At 38.0% G+C, this 21599-nt stretch overlaps 1 protein-coding gene and 1 pseudogene across 2 annotated transcripts in view; both read left to right on the top strand.

The window, feature by feature from the left end:
* The first annotated feature begins 4113 nt into the window (after positions 1–4113).
* The window catches only part of LOC108866008 (cysteine-rich receptor-like protein kinase 10), a 29196-nt gene continuing 11710 nt past the window's right edge, over positions 4114–21599 (top strand). The window contains exons 1-7 of one of the 2 annotated variants that reach the window (XM_048591048.1): positions 4115–5111; positions 5275–5421; positions 5533–5654; positions 5806–6016; positions 6099–6336; positions 6462–6612; positions 6695–7220. In XM_048591048.1, the coding sequence (XP_048447005.1) occupies positions 4301–5111; positions 5275–5421; positions 5533–5654; positions 5806–6016; positions 6099–6336; positions 6462–6612; positions 6695–7024 (2010 nt within the window). In that variant the 5' untranslated portion in view covers positions 4115–4300 and the 3' untranslated portion in view covers positions 7025–7220. Of the gene's footprint in view, positions 5112–5274; positions 5422–5532; positions 5655–5805; positions 6017–6098; positions 6337–6461; positions 6613–6694; positions 7221–21599 lie in introns of those variants that run through there. The other variant, XM_048591049.1, reaches the window with a different exon arrangement.
* LOC125480381 lies at positions 8409–10920 on the top strand (annotated as a pseudogene).

The following is a 21599-nucleotide window of genomic DNA, read 5'->3' as shown; positions in this document are numbered from 1 at the left end:
TAGTTGAAAATTAAAAAGATGTGTGAAAGTAAAATAGCATATGTGGATATCACATCTCAATTTTTATTGTTTGTTATCACAGAAAAATTAAAACAAAATGTACAATAATAAATTATACATATCAAACCATGTGGCATGATATAAGTCGTATTTTTTAAATAATTTTTTGTCAGTTTTTTATTAATTATTTTATCTTTCTTTGTGCCACAACTCGACAATCATAAACACGCAACTTGGGAGGACAAAAGATAATCAACACGTGGCAATCATGGGCAATATAGGTATCTCACTGTGTGAAGCAGATGGCAAAACAGTAATGGAACGAAAAAATCAGGGGCATTTCTGTCATTTTACTATTGCTGAACAGTGCTAAAACTCAATTGAGTTTTAGTATACATAAATTTTTATCACATTTTTTAATATTTTGTTTTTGTCTTTTATAAGTTTTTATTGTTTGTTTTGCCGCAAAGCCGGTACAAATTGCTATTGTTTATTGTGCCATGTCACATTTTTTAATTTTTTTGGTCTTGCCACAGCATCTTTATCACATTTTTAATTTTTTATTCCATTTCAGCTGAAACCTAAACCCTAAATAGGCACAAATGTTCAATTCTTATAGATAAGCATCACCAACAGTGTATGCATACTACGGGCCAACTGATCCCGTTGACCAACACATGGAACCAACACGCGGCAGCAGATAAAAGTGGAAGAAGTTGGAACCCTAGAAAACACAGCACGCACGCACAGACAGAAAGAAAAATGAGAGAGGGGCAAAATGGCCAATTCACCATTCAACCCCACTAAATCTGAAAAAACATGAAGAGAAAGAGGGGCAAAACCGGTGGAGCAATGTTAATAAATAGTAGTTTTCCATCGGGTTTTAGCATATAGATAATATTATTGTTGAAAATTCATGTTTAATATACTATGTTGTACCCTTTTGGCACTTACGTCTCCATCGTATCATAGGTTATAATAAATTTATACTTAATTCTTGCGAAATTTTATATTCATCCCGTTCGTTTACGTTTCTTCAACGAATTTGACTGACATAGTGACATATCTAGTGAGATACTTTTCCACAGACAAGAATTGTTTGCCCTTCATATTCCATGTTTTTCTGTTTTGTGTGATCACGGTTAAGTAACGTTAATATTTTATATTATTTTTTTATAGAGATACTAAGAGAAAAATAAATAATAATATAAAATATTAACATAACTTAATCGTGACCACACAAATAAAAGAACATTGAAGAACATCGGAAGTAGGAGGGCATTGTCCCTTTTCCACACGGAAAATTAAAGTTGTTTGACTTTAGAGTATTTGACAAAGACTATCTGCCGTGACTTTTCAGATTGTAACGTTCCAATTATTTTTTCCTACATTGCAATTTTTATTTTTCACCAATATGAATTTGGCAAATAATATGTATGTTGTTTTCTTAGGCAAATGTTCGCGGTTATTTTAAAGTACAAACATGCAATGGCGGAATTAATATAGAGTCGTTGCCTCATTGGTTGCCTATGATTCCAACAATTTTAAAATATTTATGTATATTTGACTTTGTATTTGTATTTGTATTTGACCATTATAAACAGTTATGACAAACTAAATCATAATTTTTTCTTTTTAATTTTTTTTCTTTTATCATCTATATCTTCTTATATGCGATTCTCTGGTGTGAATCAAATGCTCGATAAAATGTTTTTGTTGACAAGCCTTGGGAGTCTTCAACATTACTCGACAGTTTTCTACAACTGCCCTTAACAATCCTCTAATGATCATAGTAATTGTTGACATACGTTCGCGTAAGCTTTTGGCAAATGTTGGTAGGAATCGACAAGTGCCCATTAGGTGCTCAACGAAATTGTCCATTGAATTTTTATTTTTATTTTTAAAATTAAGACCCTATTATATGAAAATTCTAAGTCAGCCACCGCAAACATATGTATAATACGAATATCTAGAAATAAATTATCACATGATGTATGTATGAGGGAAAATAGCATAATAGTGTAGTGGTCCCATTAAGTGGGGCTACATCTCGCAAATGGCCAAATGTAACACTCAATGCGCCATGAGGACAAGATAAAATAACTATAAAGGATGTCATTCTGATGATTTTTCAACTCAATAATGCATTGTCCTATATTTTAAGTTTTTAACTTTTTTACATGACGATAAATGAGATATTACTATAGTAAATCCCATTATGTCTTACTCTTGAAGTTTAAGGAACTTCTAACATCCTCGTGGGTAATAATCAAAAAAAAAAAATTCAGGACTTTTTTGTTCCTTGATGCTAGAAAACAATCCTCAGAAAAATCCCCACCAATCTGGAATTTCCCATACATAACTGGCGTCAAACTCTACCACTCCCGTCCCCATTGCATTTTTTCTTTGCTTCAAACTACTACTATTTTTTTTCTCTCTCCCTTCGTTGAGATAGCTTCAACACCAACTCACATTTAATATGACACAACAAACAATAAAAGTTGGCAATTTAGGTCGGCTTAATCAAATTGGTTAATGTTTTCTTGGTTGCATAATTTAAATTAAATTAATCGATAAATTACATAAAATTATTTTAACCATTATTTCATACCTCATATTTTAAAATTTACAATGTCATATCTTATTTTATGAATTTGTTGCAATATCAGACATTTGTTAATTTTTTCATCAATTTATCTGTTAAATACTGACGTGGCTTGAAGCAGGCCTACTACCTACCCCAACTAGATTAAAAAAATAATTAAGTATTAAATTAAAAACAAAATCGTTTAAATAAAAAATATGGGACCCGCTCCCTAAAACCCATCTGGGTTCTACATCTCTCCCAGAACCCTAACCCGATCAACATCCAGTTCCTTGGGGTTCGCCATGGAGAAAGGACCTAGATACAGAGCCTACGCGGAACTCAGAAAATCGCGGCTAAGGAGGAAGTACATGATCCCAGAACAGCTCGAAGAACCCGAATCGAAATCGACCCCATTGAAGAAACAAGTCAAATTTAAGACCCATCTGACCAATTCGTGAAAAGGGTCTTCCGTTCTCGCTCGATCGGTGCCTAACTTCTCAGCCGTGTTGCGAAAAGAGAACCGCAAGCCGCCGTCCAGGCTTCCGTCGATGCAGGAGATGACCATGCCGGCAAAGAGTTGGCGAAAGCAGCGTACGGGATATTGTCGAATTAGAGAGGGAGTAAGTCGGTGAGCGCGGGGGAGAAGAGGTACAACAATTGCGAAGGGGTCATGGCGAGGAAGAGCTACGCGAGTATGGAGGAGTTGAAGGGTTTGTCGTCAATGGCAATGGTGGAAGGGAATGCCAATGGCAATGGCAGAGCAATACCAAGGACTCTTTTGGGATACAGACAGTTCTGAAAGTTTGGTTCTTTTGGGGGGGGGGTTTTCTCTATTCATTCTTTCTTGGCTGAATATTTGTTTGATGTTTTATTGCCTGGGAATTTGATTACCATTTATAATTCTTTGGTTTTTTTATTTGTTCGGAATGTAACTGGTAAATGATAAAGTTTGATGAATTGTTTCAACTCCTGGATGCATTCTTTTCCTCTTTGATTTTGATGTTAGTGCAAATGCTCTGTGCCATGGTTGTGCTGGTCAAGGTAGGCGGCCGGTGATGGGGCAGAAGGTGGAATGAGGAAGAAAGGTGAGGGTGACGGATCCCACAATTTTTTTTATTTTTTAATATTTAATTAATTTTTAATTCAAAGTAGGCTCACCTCAAGCCACGTCAGCATTTAACAGAGAAATTAACAGAAAAACTGATAGAAATCTAATATTGCAACAAATTCATAAGATGAGGTATGATATTGTAACCTTCAAGATATGAGGTATGAGATTGTATTTCGATCTATAATTAAGTTAGTTTTGTGTATACCCTAAATTAATTTAGATTATCACTTATAAAATAGAAATGTAAACTTGTCAACATGAAGCGGTAATTACTTTTTAGATAATGTTGGGAGCTTTTAAATTTTAAATTAAATTTTCAAATAAAATAATATATCATCAATAAAAATATAAGTACATTAATAAATTTAATTCAATCGTAAAATCTACCAGTAGGATCACTCTTGCTTTTTCTACCAATAAACAACATAACAATTGGTCAGTGAACAGAATAGCGCAACTTTTGAACAAGTTTCAGGCACTTATTGGAGGTTGATGGCTTGTATGAGAGGAACTCTTCTGATTAACACTCAAAACTGAAACGTCTTGCTACCACCCCTGCATTGCTCTTGTTAATACTCAGTACAAAAACCTATGATGTTACGATGAATCACCAAAAAATGAAAAGCATGACTACCCTTCTTTTGATTTTTTCCATTTTTACTCTGCCCAGCTTTCTGACCAAAACGGAAGCAGATTATCTCTACCACATCTGCCCAAACACCACCACCTTCACCCCAAACTCCACCTTCCAGTCCAACGTCAACCGCCTCCTCTCCACCCTCTCCTCCAACGCCAACCGCTCCACCGGCTTCTACAACGCCACAGTCCAAACCCCAAACAACGCCGTCTATGGCCTCTTCCTCTGCCGCGGCGACGTCGTGGGCACCGACGCTTGCGAAACCTGTGTCGCCACCGCAACCGCCCAGGCCCCAGAACTCTGCCCAGTAGAAAAACAGGCTGTGATCTGGTACGACGACTGCATGCTACGCTACTCCAACGAGTCATTCTTTTCCACCTCGGCCGAATCGCCTCGCGTGTCTATGTTGAACACGCAGAACATAACAACGGAACAGACAAGGTTCAACCAGATGGTTGAGGCGAGTTTGAACCAGGTGGCTACCGAGGCTGCCAACGACACGGACAAGTTCGCGACAAAACAAGCGAAATTCACTGATCAGATTACGCTGTACAGCCTCGGGCAGTGCACGCAGGACCTGTCCGCGGCTGCTTGCGACCAGTGCTTTAGGGGGGCCATAGGGCGATTGCCGATTTGTTGTAGCGGAAAGCAAGGGGGACGAATTCTGTTTCCGAGCTGTAATGTTAGGTATGAAATCTACCCTTTCTACGGCCAGAACGCCACAGCACCTGCGCCTGCACCAGGGGCTCCTCCTCCTCCTCCTCCTCCGCCTAAAGGTAAAGTGAACAAACATTTTAAAACTTTTTAGAAGCCCCAATCAAGTCATTTGTGGTATTATCAGATTAGTTTATTGGGTAGTTTATTGGAACAGGGGAATACGGTGTTGTCCTGTGGCTGTTGATTTTACCAATTTCTCAATATTTTTTGTTTATTTTACAGGAAAAAGCAAAACCCCAACTAGTACGATTGTTGCCATTGCTGTACCAATATCTGTATCTGTGCTGCTTTTCGTTGTGGGTTACTGCTGCATAACTAGGAGAGCAAGAAAGAAGTACAATCTAGCAGCAGCAGCAGACCAACCAAGCGGTAAACAAATATATCCTTCTGCGATCCTCGTCTTGTTTATTCTGTTGATTCTCCCTTCATTTAGTCCTCGTGTATAAACATTGTGCTTCTATGGTTTGGTTGGTTGCGCAGGTGAGAATGACATTACTACTGTCGAGTCTTTGCAATTTCATTTTGCTACCATCCAAGCAGCTACGAGCAATTTCTCCGATGATCACAAGTTAGGCGAAGGTGGTTTCGGTCAAGTTTACAAGGTATGTTAATCAGCATATGACATGAGTGAGCATCAGGTCTACAAAGTTCCAACTTTTATGCATGCAAACTCTGAGTAATTTTGGAGCCTCATAAGCCGTCCATGATTGCCATGAGTGGACATTCCATTGTTTGATTGAAGTTTTCTCGCAGGGTACACTTTCAAACGGTCAAGAAGTAGCTGTGAAGAGGCTATCAAGGAACTCTGGCCAAGGCACAGAAGAGTTTAAGAACGAGATGGTATTGGTAGCCAAGCTTCAACACCGAAATCTGGTTAGGCTATTGGGATTTTGCTTAGAAGGCGAAGAAAAGATTCTTGTTTATGAATATGTGCCCAACAAAAGCCTCGACTGTTTCCTATTTGGTTTGTACACTCAAACATCTGATAGTCTTTCCCTATTGCAATAGCAGTTCGTTGATGATAACTTGATTTTGATGATTTGCAGACCCTGAGAAACAGGGGCAATTGGATTGGTCAACACGTTACAAGATTATTTCAGGAATTGCTCGAGGAATCATGTACCTACATGAAGATTCCCGACTTAGAATTATACATCGTGATCTCAAAGCCAGCAATATATTGTTAGATGGGGAGATGCATCCAAAAATATCTGACTTTGGCATGGCCAGGATATTTGGGGTTGATCAAACTCAAGCAAGCACAAATAGAATTGTCGGAACATAGTAAGTTACCTATTTCATTCTTTTCTCACGACCACTTTTGTTTTGCAATTATCGAATTGAATCTGAAATGTTTTCTCGTTACATCTTTGTTATTATTTCTATACTAATGGTTATGCTCCTTGTAGTGGTTATATGTCTCCCGAGTATGCAATGCATGGACATTTTTCTGTCAAGTCCGATCTGTATAGTTTCGGTGTTTTAGTTCTAGAAATCATCAGTGGCAAGAAGAACAGTTACTTCTTTCAGACTGATGCAGCTGAGGACCTCATGAGCCATGTAAGCTTAAAATGAAAGGTGTAGTGTTCTGTTCTCCTACATTGACATAGCATCATGAATTAAACTTTTGAATTTTATGCAGGCTTGGAAGTTATGGAGAGATGGGGCACCTTTGGAATTGTTGGATCCGTGTCTGAGGGACTCTTATTCGAGGACTGAAGTAATTAGATGCATCCACATCGGCTTACTTTGTGTTCAGGAAGATCCAGCTGACAGGCCAACAATGCAATCGATAGTACTCATGCTCAATAGCTACTCTGTTTCTCTGCCATTACCTCAACAACCGGCCTTTTTCCTCCAAAGTAGAGCAATGGGAAATATGTTAGAGGCAACGCTGGACTCCACTCAATCTATTAGCAAGTCATCTCCGTCCGTTTATGAAGGATCTATCACTGAAGTATACCCTAGATAGTGTGAATAGATAAGTTGTTACTGTTATGTATTCTAAAATCTTCTTATATATACAATCATCTCTAGACAATTAACAAAATTTATCGACATAGTATCAGCCATTCTTAAAAAGGTGAACGTTCTACTAGACTGCACATACAAGTTTTAGGCGAAATTTCTATTTGTTTATATGATAATAAATTGCATAAAATTCTGCAGGTGCTTGGACTCTTCATATATGTTTATATTTATTTGTTAGCAAATATAAAACTTGAATTTCGTTTCCTATGATGATCAACCATTGTTAGGATAGAAAACATCAAAGATGTAAATGTAATCTGTATTTTGAATTTCTTCAATGTCTTGATTTTCCACATAACGTGATTGACACGGTTTAGCGAGTCCTTTAGTCTATAATAACCGAATTAAACATTTTGGTACTCACTATTGTAACAATCATTTTCAAGCATCTTCCTCATATTGTACGTACTAGTTTTTTCATGTATTATTTACAACATATAGACTGTACATAGAGCAAAAAACGAAGATTGTGTTCTTTTATGCAAATTCATAATTATTTTAGTACATTGTAAATTTATTATGTGACACAAAAATTTAAAGGGGTAGGTAATCAGAGAAGATTCAACTCAGATTAGGTAAACATAGAAGATTCAATCTAGACCCACAAATGAGGAATATTTTGCAAGATTTTGAAGACTAAAGAAGTGTCGAAAGAATTAATTGAACGCGTTCAATAGCAGAAGTTGATTAGATCGGTTGGTCAAGACAATTTCGGCCCCCTTAGATCCAAGTTCAAGTTTAAGAGTAGTAACCTTGTAAAAAGAAAGAAGGAAAAAAAAAAAAATCAAAGATGTAATTGTTGAATATTTGAGGAGGAAAAAAAGGCAAGAACTGTTTGGCTAAAATTTCCAATCGACTCAACTCTTAGGACAAAACTTGTTTGGCGGTTCAGACACTCTTGTCAATTCATGGCTACATTTCAATCATGAACAGATCACTTTGAAAAACCAAGAGAAGAAGAAGAAGGCGACAACGAAGAAACCATCAAACACGGGTCAAAGGTTTATCAGCTGACCTAAACCTTTCTTATGAACACAAGATACAGACAAGGTGGGCTTAATCAAAAGATAAATTAGGGAAATTAAAATTTTAAATTAAAAAATGTGTCATCAATAAAACATAAGTACGTTAATTAACATAATTTAATTATCAACAATTATGTTATTTAGTTTTAAAAAATTAGCTTAAAAATTCGGTATCCCTAAAATCACCTTTTTTTTTTTTTTTTTTTTTTTTACCAATTCACCACTAAACAATTGGTTAGTGGACAGAATAATGCAACTTTTGAACAAGTTGCAAGCATTTATTAGGAGAAATTTTTTATTATGACAGGAATACGGATAGGTACACCACGTGTTTTTATGTAAGTGGTGTGAAATTTTATTTTTAAGTTATTAACCTTTTAACACATAAATCTCACAATTTTTATAGTTACACATGATATACCACCTCATGTGCCGATCACACTGAAAAATCTCTCACTTATTAGAGGTTGATGGCACTGATGCTAAAGCCCAGTTGCACGAGAGGAACTCTTCTGGTCAACACCCAAAACTGAAAAGTCTTACCACCACCCCTGCATTGCTCTTGTTAATACTCAGTACAGAAACCAATGATGTTACGATGAATCACCAAAAAATGAAAAGCATGAGACTACCCTTCTTTTGATTTTCTCCATTTTTACTCTGCCCAGCTTTCTGACCAATACGGAAGCAGATTATCTCTGCCATGTCTGTCCAAACACCACCACCTTCACCCTAAACTCCACCTTCCAGTCCAACGTCAACCGCCTCCTCTCCACCCTCTCCTCCAACGCCAATCGCTCCACCGGCTTCTAAAACACCACAGTCCAAACCCCAAACAACACCATCTACGGCCTCTTCCTCTGCCGCGGCGACGTCGTGGGCACCGACGCTTGTGAAACCTGTGTCGCCACTGCAATCGCCGAGGCCCCACAACGCTACCCCGTAGAAAAATAGGTGGTGATCTGGTATTACGACTGCATGCTACGCCACTCCAACGAGTCCTTCTTTTCCAGGGCGGACGACAAGCCTTACGTGTACATGTAGAACACGCAGAGTGCAAGAAGTATAACGGACCAATACCGGTTCAACGAGGTACTGGCAGCTACGGTCACCGAGGTGGCCGCTCAGACTTCCAATAGCAGTCACAAGTTTGCGACGAAAGAAACGAGTGTTTCAGGTTTCATTACGCTGTACTGATTTGGGCAGTGCACGCAGGACCCGTTATCTGGAGATTGCAATTGGTGTCTTCTGGAAGCTGCAACACAAATTCCTAGAAGAAATGCTGGGGGACGAATTCTAAAACCCAGTTGCAATCTTAGGTTTGAAGTTTACCCCTTCTACTCCTCCGCCCTACCGCCGCCAGCCTCCATCAGAGAAGGGCCTAAGGTATACACTAGCCCCCAAAAAGATATTAATTGTAATTCAATAACAATTCCAATTTATGGTGTCGTGAACATTTGGTGCCGCCAGCAAATATTCCACCTCCGGTTCCAGCAGCAAAGAAGAGTAACACAAAAGTAATTATCATCACCGTCGTGGTCGTGGTTTTGGTTGCTTTTGTTAGAATTCTCAGCGGCATATGCGTTTCTTCGAGAATCAAGAAACGAGGGGTACAACTTGAAATTGAAGGTAAGTGCAACGCTTATTGTCACACTATCTCATCTCATGTTGGAACTTTTGCTAATTTAGTTTCCTGAAAACAATAAGATTAGTTTATCATAGTTTTCGTTTGATTTACTCAATTCAATGAGTGTGCATGGTTATCATTTGCTCGCTACGTTTTTCTGGTCTTTTCATGTAATATTTTGAAACTTACTGTCTTAGCTAAGGATGATACAAAGACTGTTGAGTCCTTGCAATAAGACCTGGGAACTATTGAAACCGCCACAAACAAGTTTTCTGATAATAACAAGTTAGGTGAAGGCAGATTTGGTGTAGTTTTCAAGGTATGAAAATTGAAAATGATAACATATATATCTACCCTTATTTTGTCTTTGAAATTATTAATTCTTAATGTACAGTGCTCAATTCTTAGAATCTCGGGTTCAACTTGTACCATTCTAAATATATATAAGATGCATGCCAACGAAATTGATTGGATAAAATGCCTCATATGTCAGGGAACACTTGCTAATGAACAAGAAATTGCAGTGAAGAGGTTGTCAAAAAGCTCTTGACAAGGCGTCCAAGAATTTAAGAACGAGGTTGCATTGGCAGCCAAACTTCAACATAGAAACCTTGTTAGGCTTCTGGGATTTGTTTGGAAGGAGAGGAAACCCTACTTGTTTATGAATATGTGCCAAACAAAAGTCTTGATTATTTTCTTTTTGGTAAGGGTACATCATTCGGAAAAAAATTAGTAATTTTGAACTTAGATACAATATTATTTTATATATTTTGGTATGGCAAGTACAATGAAGCAGCAGCGGAAGAACCAAGCGGCAAAAAATATATCCTTCTCCACTTCTCCTCTTGTTTATTCTCATTGATTCTCCTTTCATTTATTTCACGTCTATAAACATTATGTTTCTATGGCTTGGTTGGTTGTGCATGTGAGAATGACATTATGTTTCTATGCTAAATTGTAGCATTATTGTGAAAATAAATTGAATCTAACCAACTTTTTTTTTTTTACACTTATCTCTAACGGAGGAGAGTAATCAAAATGCTAAATTATAGGAAATTTGTTACAATATAATGTGCATATAGCATCAAAATTATGACAAAAAAAGTTTAATCAAATCACCAAAAGACATAGATGTTTAATCTAAAAAATTTAAAATTGAGGTGTCTATATTAAAAGATCCCTTTTCTTTTTGCAGGTTTGGAGATATTGGAGGGACATGACACTGTTATAATTGCTGGCATAAATCTAAGAGATTCATATTCAAGAAGTGAAGTAATTACATGTATCCATATTGGGTTACTCTGTATTCAGGAAGATCCAGATATAAGATCGAAAATGCAATAGATACTTCTCATGCTAAGCAGTTATTCTTTGAGTATGCCATCACCTCAAAAGCCAGCATATTTCCTGCACAGTAGGACAGATCCGAACATTCCATCAATGACTTGTAGCTCATCTGAGCAACCTGCTAGCAACTCATTGTCATTATCCGTTAATGAAGCATCGATTTCTGAACTATACCCTCGATAGTAAATCGAGCAAAGTGTGAGATTTGTGTTGATTTTGCTAGCCTTTGTATTTTTTATAGTGCTTGCTAGAATAAACCTAAACTTTGAAATTGCACTCAAAGTGTTTGATCGGTTTGAAAATTCCTATATAAAACTTAATTAGACCTATTTTGTGAAATTTCCTTTGAAGGTTGTTAAATGATGTACGGCATGTCGAAGATTTTTAAGCCCCCAGATTTAACATCTAGACTCCGTTAGTATTTTTTTTAGATAAATTACATTTTATCCCAATAAGTTTGGAGTCAATTACAACTTCTTACAACAACTTTAAAACATTTCAATCTCATATATTTACTACTATTTCATACAACTGTTACTATTTCAGTCAATCATTCCATTATTTACTTACATGGCCATAGGAGACCTACAAAATTTGTGCCACGTGGATAAAAACAAATAAAATAATTTTTAATTATAAAACGCACACCCTCTCCATCGTCTCTCTTGCTTCTTGCAAGAACCCAGTTCCACCATTGCCGCCGCAACACTCTCTCCCTCTCACTCTCATCCAACACCTTCTCAGACCTTCACACACTCCCTAAACCATGAAAGTATCTTCATTTTCCCCTCCTCCTTCTTCCCCCCTCTGTCTCCTCTTCTTCTCTATCCAAACCTCCATAACTCTCTCTCCTCTTCAACTTCAACCCACATATGTTCATACAAAACCCAGAAAAATATCGAAAAAGATTGGCATAAATTTCATAAAGTTGAAAAAATACGAATCCGAAGGGAAAATGAGGAATGAGATCTGAACCTGGCAAGGGCCAATGCGATCGTCAACTTCGACGGGCAACAACAGAGGACGAAGACGAAGCAGCAAGATCTGAACCCAAAGTGGGACAAGAAGCTCGAGTTAACGAATAAATTAAGAACCCACAACCCAGAATCCTATTAAAAGTCCTATCTATGTAATAGGGTTTGTGTCAACCCTAGTAGTGCTTTATCTAGTTGTATAAGTGTCTTATCTGGTTGGCAGCTCCTTAATTCAAGGAGCTTAATTATGTATAAGAGTCTTATCTTGTTGGCAGCTTGTTGGCTGCTGGTTGGCAGCTGATTGGCAGCTCCTTAATTCAAGGAGCTTAATTATGTTTCCTATGCCGACTTCTCAGCTTGATTCAAGGAAGTTCTAGGTTAGAGTCTTGAGTGTTGAGTGTAGTTTGCAACTCACTCAAACTCCTCTATATATTTGTATCATGTTTATGTTCCTAGTACGAGAACAAAATACAAAATACACAAACTTCAAAAGTTAACATGGTATCAGAGCAGGCATCCTTCTGAAGCTTGTCTTTAAATATCTTACGTTGTGATTTCTCTTCAGCAAAACTATGGCTGATGAGCATTCGGAGGAAGAGAGCATCATTGCTTCTCCTTCCACTCACATCTCTGAAATGGATATCAATCCAAATCAACGACTCGGTTCAGTGTTACTGAATGAGTTCAACTATTTACCGTGGGCAAGAGCGGTTAGTCTCGCACTAGGTGGAAGATCCAAACTGGGTTTCATCGATGGCAGTTTTCCTGCTCCTGGAGTCACTTCTCCTGAATATGGAGGGTGGCTTTGCAAAGATCAGCTGGTCATGTCATGGCTGCTTAATTCCATGGAAAGGAAGATTGCTGAGATCTTCAGCTATTCCGAGTCGTCACTCACTCTCTGGACAACAGTGAAGGAGATGTATGGTAATCAAAATAATTCTGCCCGCATTTTTCAACTCAAGAAGGATATCTCCAGCGTTCAACAAGAAGGTAAAACCTTTGTTTAACATCTTGGCTCTCTAAGAAGCATGTGGAATGAGCTGGATGTCTATAGACCTCACACCACTAATCCCACGGTGCTTCTTAAAAGAACTGAAGAAGATAAGATATTTCAATTGCTGTCTAGTCTGAGCTCAGACTATGAGGATTTGAGAAGCCATATCCTCATGAATCCTGAGCTACCATCATTCACTAGCATTTGTGCAACCATCCAACGTGAGGAAGTAAGAAGAAAAGTCATGAACAATGGTACAAAAACCATTGTGACTGAAGCTAGGGCGTATCTGACAAATGAACAAAGATACAAAGGAAAAAACCCCCATCTAAAGTGCCTACACTGTGACAACATCGGGCATGTGAGAGATAAGTGCTGGATTCTCCATCCAGAACTTAAGCCAGATTTCATGAAGGACAAAACTACGCAGAAGACAAGTCGAGCACATCCTCGTGCCAACACCTTATCATCTTCATCTTTCAACAGTTCTGATCCATACAAACAGTTCACTGCAAATCCTGCTACTCTTATAAATGAGTTCGCAGCCTATCTCCATCAAAAGAAGGGTAGGGAAGATCGAGCTGCTGAACATGAAGATGGAAGTACCTCGGCATTGCTTGGCAAGTTTGCTGGTTTCCTGGCTGATGCTGATCGCTTACCTCAACAAGGCATGAAAGGTATCATGAATGCTTTCAAAACTACTCTTAAAATGAATGAGTTGCATGATTTTTGGGTTGTAGATTCAGGTGCCACAGATCACATGACTAATCAAGTGTCAAAATTGCATAAATTCGAGAAACTTCATAAACCATCACATGTGTCTGTAGCTAATGGTGAAGGTGCTAGGATTGTAGGCAAGGGAAAAATTCACTTGATATCTGATCAAATAGAGTCCATGGCCTTATACGTGCCTTCGTTTCCATTCCAACTTCTCTCAGTAGGGAAAATCACAAATTCCTTAAACTGCTTAGCCATTTTTTCACCAGAAAATGTTATTTTTCAGGATCTTGTCACCAAGAGGAAGATTGGTGAGGGATTTTACCTAGATGGTCTCTATTACATCTCGAAAAGCTCTCCCAGTGGATTACAAGCAAAGTCTATACTCGTACATGTCTCCATTCAAGACCAGTTTTTGTGGCACCAGCGATTAGCACACCCATCTCAACATGTTTTGTCCACATTGTTTCCAGATTTAGACAAAGAACAAATTCATTTTGAAACTTGCCACATGTCAAAAGCAACAAAGCTACCCCTTCGTTCATCTTTGTCTAGAGTTTTTCATCTTTTTGAACTTGTACACTCGGATGTATGGGGACCAACTAGTGAGTCTTTTGATGGTTACAAATATTTCATAACCTTTGTTGATGACTATTCAAGAGCAACTTGGTTATATTTGTTAAAATCAAAGAGTGAAGTGATGGAAGTGTTTAAAGACTTTCATAGTCTTGTTAAAAACCATTTTTCCTCTCAAATCAAAACTCTAAGGTCTGATAATGGCACCGAATACATGTCCCAAGTCATTGCATCAAACTAGTTGTGTTGGCACACCTCAACAAAATGGTATTGCCGAGAGAAAAAATCGAGATCTCCTTGAAAAAACTAGGTCATTGATGTTTCAAATGAATGTACCTAAACGTTTTTGGTCTCAAAGTGTTATGGCAGCCACTTACCTGATCAACTGGTTACCTAGCAGGGTTTTGGGGTTCAAATCACCAATGGAAATTGTAAAGAACAGGAAAATAGACTTGTCACACCTTAAAGTCTTTGGATGCATTTGTTTTGTCCTTGTTCAATCCTTGCATCGAGACAAACTTGACCCGAGAGCAACCAAATGCATTTTCCTTGGTTACTCATCCACACAAAAGGGATACAAATGTTACAATCCACAACTTAAGAGGTTAATTGTTTCCAAGGATGTCAGATTTCATGAAACTAACCCTTATTACAGCTAAGCTCTGGATAGTTCAAGTGAGGGGGAGAATTACTTGGATTTGTTTCCATTGCCAAGAACTGAAATCCTTGCCACTGAAGTACCTGATGCAATGGGGCCTGTTCATCACACAAATGTCCCTACTAAAAATGACAACCAAGCCTCAAGTAATGATACCAACAATTCTGAATCAATCCACAGTATTGCTCCTGAGGAATCATCCTACGAGTTGCAATCGACTGCACCTCGACGCAACCTTACTCGTGAAAGACATCCTCCAGCAAGACTGCAAGACTTTGTCACTTACAAACCAAGACATCCACTATCTCACTACGTGTCCTATCACAAAATGTCTCCTAAACACACTGCTTTCCTGTGTACTATATCTAAGCATGTTGAGCCTCAGTCATTCCAAGAAGCAAATCAATCACCAGTTTGGCAGCAAGCCATGCAAGATGAACTGAATGCCCTTGATCAACACAAAACCTGGAGCATTGAGACACTGCCTAAGGGAAAGAAGACAGTAGGTTGCAGGTGGATATACAAGGTTAAATTCAACTCAGATGGATCCATAGAAAGACACAAGGCAAGATTAGTGGCTCGTGGCTTTACTCAAACATTTGATGTGGACTACAAAGAAACATTCGCCCCTGTTGCAAAGATGAACTCTGTAAGAGTACTCCTTTCAGTTGCTGTTAACAAAGGATGGCCTATGTTTCAAATGGACGTAAAGAACGCCTTCTTACATGGTGAGCTTGAAGAAGAAGTCTTCATGAGGTTACCCCCAGGCCATCCTCAAAGTCATGAACCTGATCTTGCGTGCAGATTGCACAAATCAATTTATGGTCTTAAACAGTCACCAAGAGCTTGGTATGCCAAGCTAAGTTCAGTCCTCACAACGGTTGGTTTTAAAAGAAGCAATGCAGACTCTTCATTGTTCGTACGCACGGGCACTGCTGGGAAACTGGTTGTTCTTGTCTATGTCGATGATTTAATCATCACAGGAGACAACATGGATGAAATAACTAAGCTCAAGCATTCACTGCAACAACGTTTTGCCATCAAAGATCTTGGCATACTCAGATATTTTCTTGGCATCGAAATGGCTACCTCTCCCAAGGGTTTCTTTCTCAGCCAACAGAAATATGTTCTGGACCTTCTCAAGGAAGCAAACATGAGTGATGCTAAACCTGTCAATACACCTCTTGACACGAAACTCAAACTTAGCTTGGAAGGGCAACCACTGCCCAACATCAGTTATTATCAGCGTCTTGTGGGTAAGCTGATCTACTTGACTATTACAAGGCCTGACATAGCCTATTTAGTAAGCATTGCTAGCCAATTTATGCACTTTCCCACCATGGAGCATTTTAATCTTGTCAAGAGACTACTTCGGTATCTCAAAGGTTCAATAGGTCGTGGCATCATCATGAAAAAGAATCAGAGCACTGAGATCACAGGTTATTGTGATGCTGATTGGGCTGGCAACTCTATTGATCATAAGTCTACAACGGGGTATTGCACATTTGTGGGAGGCAATCTTGTTACCTGGAAAAGTAAAAAGCAAGCCGTAGTTGCTCGATCCAGCACTGAGGCTGAATATCGCGCTATGGCATCTACTGCCTGTGAACTAATATGGCTGAAAGGTTTGTTGTGCGACTTAGGTGTCTCTACTACTCAGTCCATGTCTCTTTTTTGTGATAACCAAGCGGCAATGCACATTGCGTCCAACCCCGTCTTCCACGAGAGAACCAAGCACATCGAAGTTGATTGTCACTATGTCCGTGCACAGGTACAATCACAGGTCATCAAAACTCATTTTGTCAAGAGCTACGATCAACTCGCAGACCTATTCACTAAACCTTTAGCATCACCTCAGTTTCAGCAGCTTCTCGGCAAGCTTGGATCCATCAACCTCCTAGATCCAGCTTGAGGGGGAGTATTGAAAGTCCTATCTATGTAATAGGGTTTGTGTCAACCCTAGTAGTGCTTTATCTAGTTGTATAAGTGTCTTATCTGGTTAGCAGCTCCTTAATTCAAGGAGCTTAATTATGTATAAGAGTCTTATCTTGTTGGCAGCTTGTTGGCAGCTGATTGGCAGCTCCTTAATTCAAGGAGCTTAATTATGTTTCCTATGCCGACTTCTCAGCTTGATTCAAGGAAGTTCTAGGTTAGAGTCTTGAGTGTTGAGTGTAGTTTGCAACTCACTCAAACTCCTCTATATATTTGTATCATGTTTCTGTTCCTAGTACGAGAACAAAATACAAAATACACAAACTTCAAAAGTTAACAAATCCAAAACGCAGTACCCCATTTCCATCATCCACCCCACCTCTGCGAAAAGACCTCTTCGCGCCACCACCTGCACCAAATGAAGGCTACCACCATTACCATAACCAGCCATTTCTTATTCTTGAAGGCCCGACCGGAAACTCCATCGCAGACAGCCAAAACCCAGCCCCAATCTCTCAGACGAAGGTTCACATTTTTCACAAAAAATGTGAGCTAATAATCTGTTTATTCTTCCGGCTTTGTGAATTGGTTAGAAAACATCGTAAACCCCTTTTTCAAAGCATTTCACCGCACTGTAAGCTTCTTAGGAGCTGTTTTTAGAGTATTATTTAAGCCATTCGACTTTGAAGCAGAAAGTTGTCCAGATCGTAATAGTTGTTGAGCTTTAATTAGTTAATTAGGAGATAATTTGATTAATCAAACTAGCCAGGCATATTAAATCCAAACACAAGCTGGTTAACAACATCTTGCCGGAGAAAGGTAGAGACAGTCAGGTAGCTAGGCAATGCCTTGTCCATCCGTGAGCAAAATTTTTGCATATAAAAAAACCATGATAGGCCAAATTCAACATCAAACCAGCCCAATAAGACCGACTCAAGCAATAAGTTTCCGATTTTGCGGTTGACGACAAGTCTTTGCCTATTTAATCTTTCCTCCCTTTCTTGATCTCTCCGTCTATTCTCCATTATCATTTTTATTTTCAATTCAATTCCATTTCTACCATTTTTGCAATTGAATCAGTCGAATCTCTTTCTCTCCCTCTCTCTCGATCTCTCCACCGATCTCTGTTTTCATACCGTGCGACAGTTTGAGCCTTGGGGTGCCTAAGCAGATAATACAAAGCAGCTTCCACCATTGCAGAAGAGAAGTGAGCACCCATGGGCAAGCTGGGCAAGTTGGGCAAGTTGAATTATGGTAGAAAAATATGAAACTTTGACATGAACAAGTTGAGAGACTCACGAACATCCTCCATTGGAATCACTTCAAAATTCGTCTGTTCGATCACTTGCTCGAGAGGAAGACGAATGTCCTATATTGGAAATATAATTCAAAGTATTAAAATCTCACCAAATAACCAATAAATTATAACTAAAAATAGGATAAAATATATAGCATAATATCGACTCATCAAATTCCAAGTTCAAACAAAAGGAAAACTTCAAAGAGTATGCTCTCTATATATAATTTAGGGGAAACTTGATATAAGTCCAATTTTTTTAGCCAATAGTAGGAATAGTCCATTTTATTAAAATAAGTCCAATTTGTTATATTTAATTATCAATAGTTATCTGTTCAATGATAAGATTTATTATAAAAATCAAATTTCTTCCCAATTATCTCTTTGCTTATTTCTTTTTATTTATCTTTTTGTTATTTCTCGTTCTTCCTCCTACTTTAAACCCCATTTATAGATTTTATTTTTAATTTTTGTAATCGACCTATATTACAGGTTAATTATATTTATCTACCTATATGACAGATTCTTTTTTTATAATCAACCTGTCACTGATTAATGTGTCTTACTTGTAGGTATGTTATGTTTTTTCTACCCTTTAATTAGGTTTCATATCTCACGTGTAGGTATATTATATACATTCATATATTTGTTACTTGAGTTAGGGTAGAATGTTTTGCAGATAAATTTATTTTAGTTTTGTTACAAGATATTAAATATATTATTTTGGAGTTGGAAAATGCATAATATTAGAAGATTTTAATTGATTTTTAATATTTTTAGAAAATATAAAATGAGTATAAAAGAAATAAAAACATATAATTAGATAACTGGACTCCCTCATAAAAACACTCTACGTTTTTGGACCTGGATCTAAAAGCCCCTATAATTTAAGGTAAATTACATAAAACTACCTCAATTATGAGTCAAACCATAATCTCATATCTCATATTTTAAAAATTACAGTGTCATACCTCAATTTATAAATTCGTTGCAATGTTAGATCTCCGTTAAATTTTCTGTTAAATTGGCTATTAAATGATGATGTGGCAAGAGCGGGGTCCACTCAATTGCTAAATTGAAATAAAAAATTAATTAACTAATAATAAATTAAGAATTTTTATTTGACAATTAATAAATTAAATTTTTTTTATTTTAATTAAGAAATAATCAAGCAAGTAGTCGTTAGCGGGTGCATTCCGATGACTGGAGAAGAAGCAGTCTTCGCCTGAGTTATGAAGGTGAGGGTTGTGTGGGAGCAGAGAGGGTTGGAATCACTGGTTCTGGGGGACAGCGAAGGAGAATGCATGATGGTGATGGGGATGAGTTAGCTAGGACACTATTCAATAAACGGTAACAGATATTAGACAGGGAGATTGAGACAGGAAGGGAGAGATAAATGAGAAAGCTTGCCTTCAGGGGCAAACTCAGAAAGTCGTTGCTTGGGCTAGGCTGATTTAAATTGAACTTTGTACTAATCATTAAATTAAAAAAATAATGAAAATGACTTGAAAAATATTATTTTTAATAAAAAATGGGTAAAGTACAAAAAACTACCTTAACTATTGGTCTCACGACACTTTCATACCTCATCTTTTTAAAATGACAATGTCATACCTCATCTTACGAACTTGTGCCAATGTCATACCTCCGTCAGTTTTTCTGTTAAGTGCTGACGTGGCTTGGCTTAAATAGTGACATGGCTTAAATTAATTAATAAAATATTAAAAAATTAATTAAATATTAAAAATTAATAAAATTAATTAATAAAATATTAAAAATTAACTAAATATTAAAATATTAATTAATTTTTTTTTTACATGGGGACCCACCCCCTTTCCCCCTCCCGTCTTCCCCAAATCCGATCCACCTCTTTTATTCCCCATCCACCCCCTTTCTCCCTTCTCTCATCTATAACCCCACCCACCTTTCTTTCATCTGCAACTCGCACTCACCCTCCCTTCTCTCTTCTTCATCGTCAACTTCATCCACCAACAACCATCACCTTCTTCCCCATTCTAACTGACGACATCGAAGTCACCGATCTCTGACACACCAACCTCACCCCTCTCCGGGTACCCATTCCCTCTATTGATCTCATCCCCTTCCTTACCAAACTACCCATATGGGTTCGAATACTTTTGCGAGATGAATTTTTTAACTTTTGTTAATGGTGTGTTCTCAGGATTGGTGGGTGCTTTGTTTTTTATGCATGCTTGTAGGTTAAAAATAGAGAGAGCGACGGAGGAAGAGAAGAGAGGCACCTTGTGGGAATGGGAGTGGCTGGTTTGGGGTGGGATCTGGGTTTGGGTTAGGGGAAGACGGCAACCTCGTTGACCCCAACCTTAATAGCTCTTCTTCTCTCCCTTTCACCTTGACAACTTCAGAGACGGCGGATCGGCGGTAGGCAATGAAGTAGAAGAGGGAAGCGGGTCGAAGCTTGCAGGTAGATCCGACAAAGGAGGGCGGATGAAAAAATCCAGGTGGGTTTAGGGGGTTCTGGGCACAGCGAGAGAAAGAAGTGGGGATGAAGGAGACTATGGTGGAGATGAAAAGGAGATGGGAGAGAGAGAGAGGGGAGAGAGAGGGTGGTGAAGGAAGGTGGGGGGGGACGGGTGGGAAGAGGAAGGGGGGGTCGGGTGGGAAGGGGTTTTGGGGATGCAGAGAAGAGAGAAAGAAGAGAGAGAGAGAGAGATTTAATATATATATTTTTTAAAATTTAAAATATTAAAATATATATTTAATTATATTTTAATCCAAGTAGATTAGTGAGTGACCCCCGTATTTAGCCACGTTAGCATTTAACAGACAAACTAACAGAAAAACTGACGGAGGTATGACATTGGCACAAATTCGTAAGATGAGGTATGACATTATCATTTTAAAAAGATGAGGTATGAAAGTGTCGTGAGACCAATAGTTGAGGTAATTTTTTGTACTTTACCCTAAAAAAATCATGTTATAAGTTTTGCTTAATGATTAATACAAGGCTCATATTAAAGTAGTCCAACTAAAAATGGCTCAACTATAATAAATTATGATTTGTTGATTTTACCCCTAACATTTTTAGGTTGAGTTCTAGATTTTTGTCGTTAATGGAGTACATCGTTGTTTTGCAAACATTCTTCTTTTTCTTTGAAGAGGTATTGTTTTTCAATTTTTCTTCATCAGCACAGTTCATCGTTTGTTTCTCCAGAAAATAAATTTGAAGTCTGCATGTTATTCAATAATAACGACGGGTCACTGTTTCTGGATTGAAAAAATATATTGTTTCTAGATTTTAAGCAACATTGTTTTTGGAATTTAAGTCACTGTTTCTGGAAATTAAGTTACTGTTTATGTAATCTAAGTCACTGTTTATGGATCCAAATG

Source organism: the organism of the source record quoted next, unplaced genomic scaffold (assembly GCF_019419815.1).
Source record: "Pyrus x bretschneideri cultivar Hongxiangsu unplaced genomic scaffold, Pyrus_bretschneideri_v1 Contig33, whole genome shotgun sequence".
In the NCBI taxonomy this organism is placed as follows: domain Eukaryota; kingdom Viridiplantae; phylum Streptophyta; class Magnoliopsida; order Rosales; family Rosaceae; genus Pyrus; species Pyrus x bretschneideri.
The sequence above is the reverse complement of the archived record's forward strand: the minus strand, read 5'-3'. Positions and strand labels throughout refer to the sequence as shown.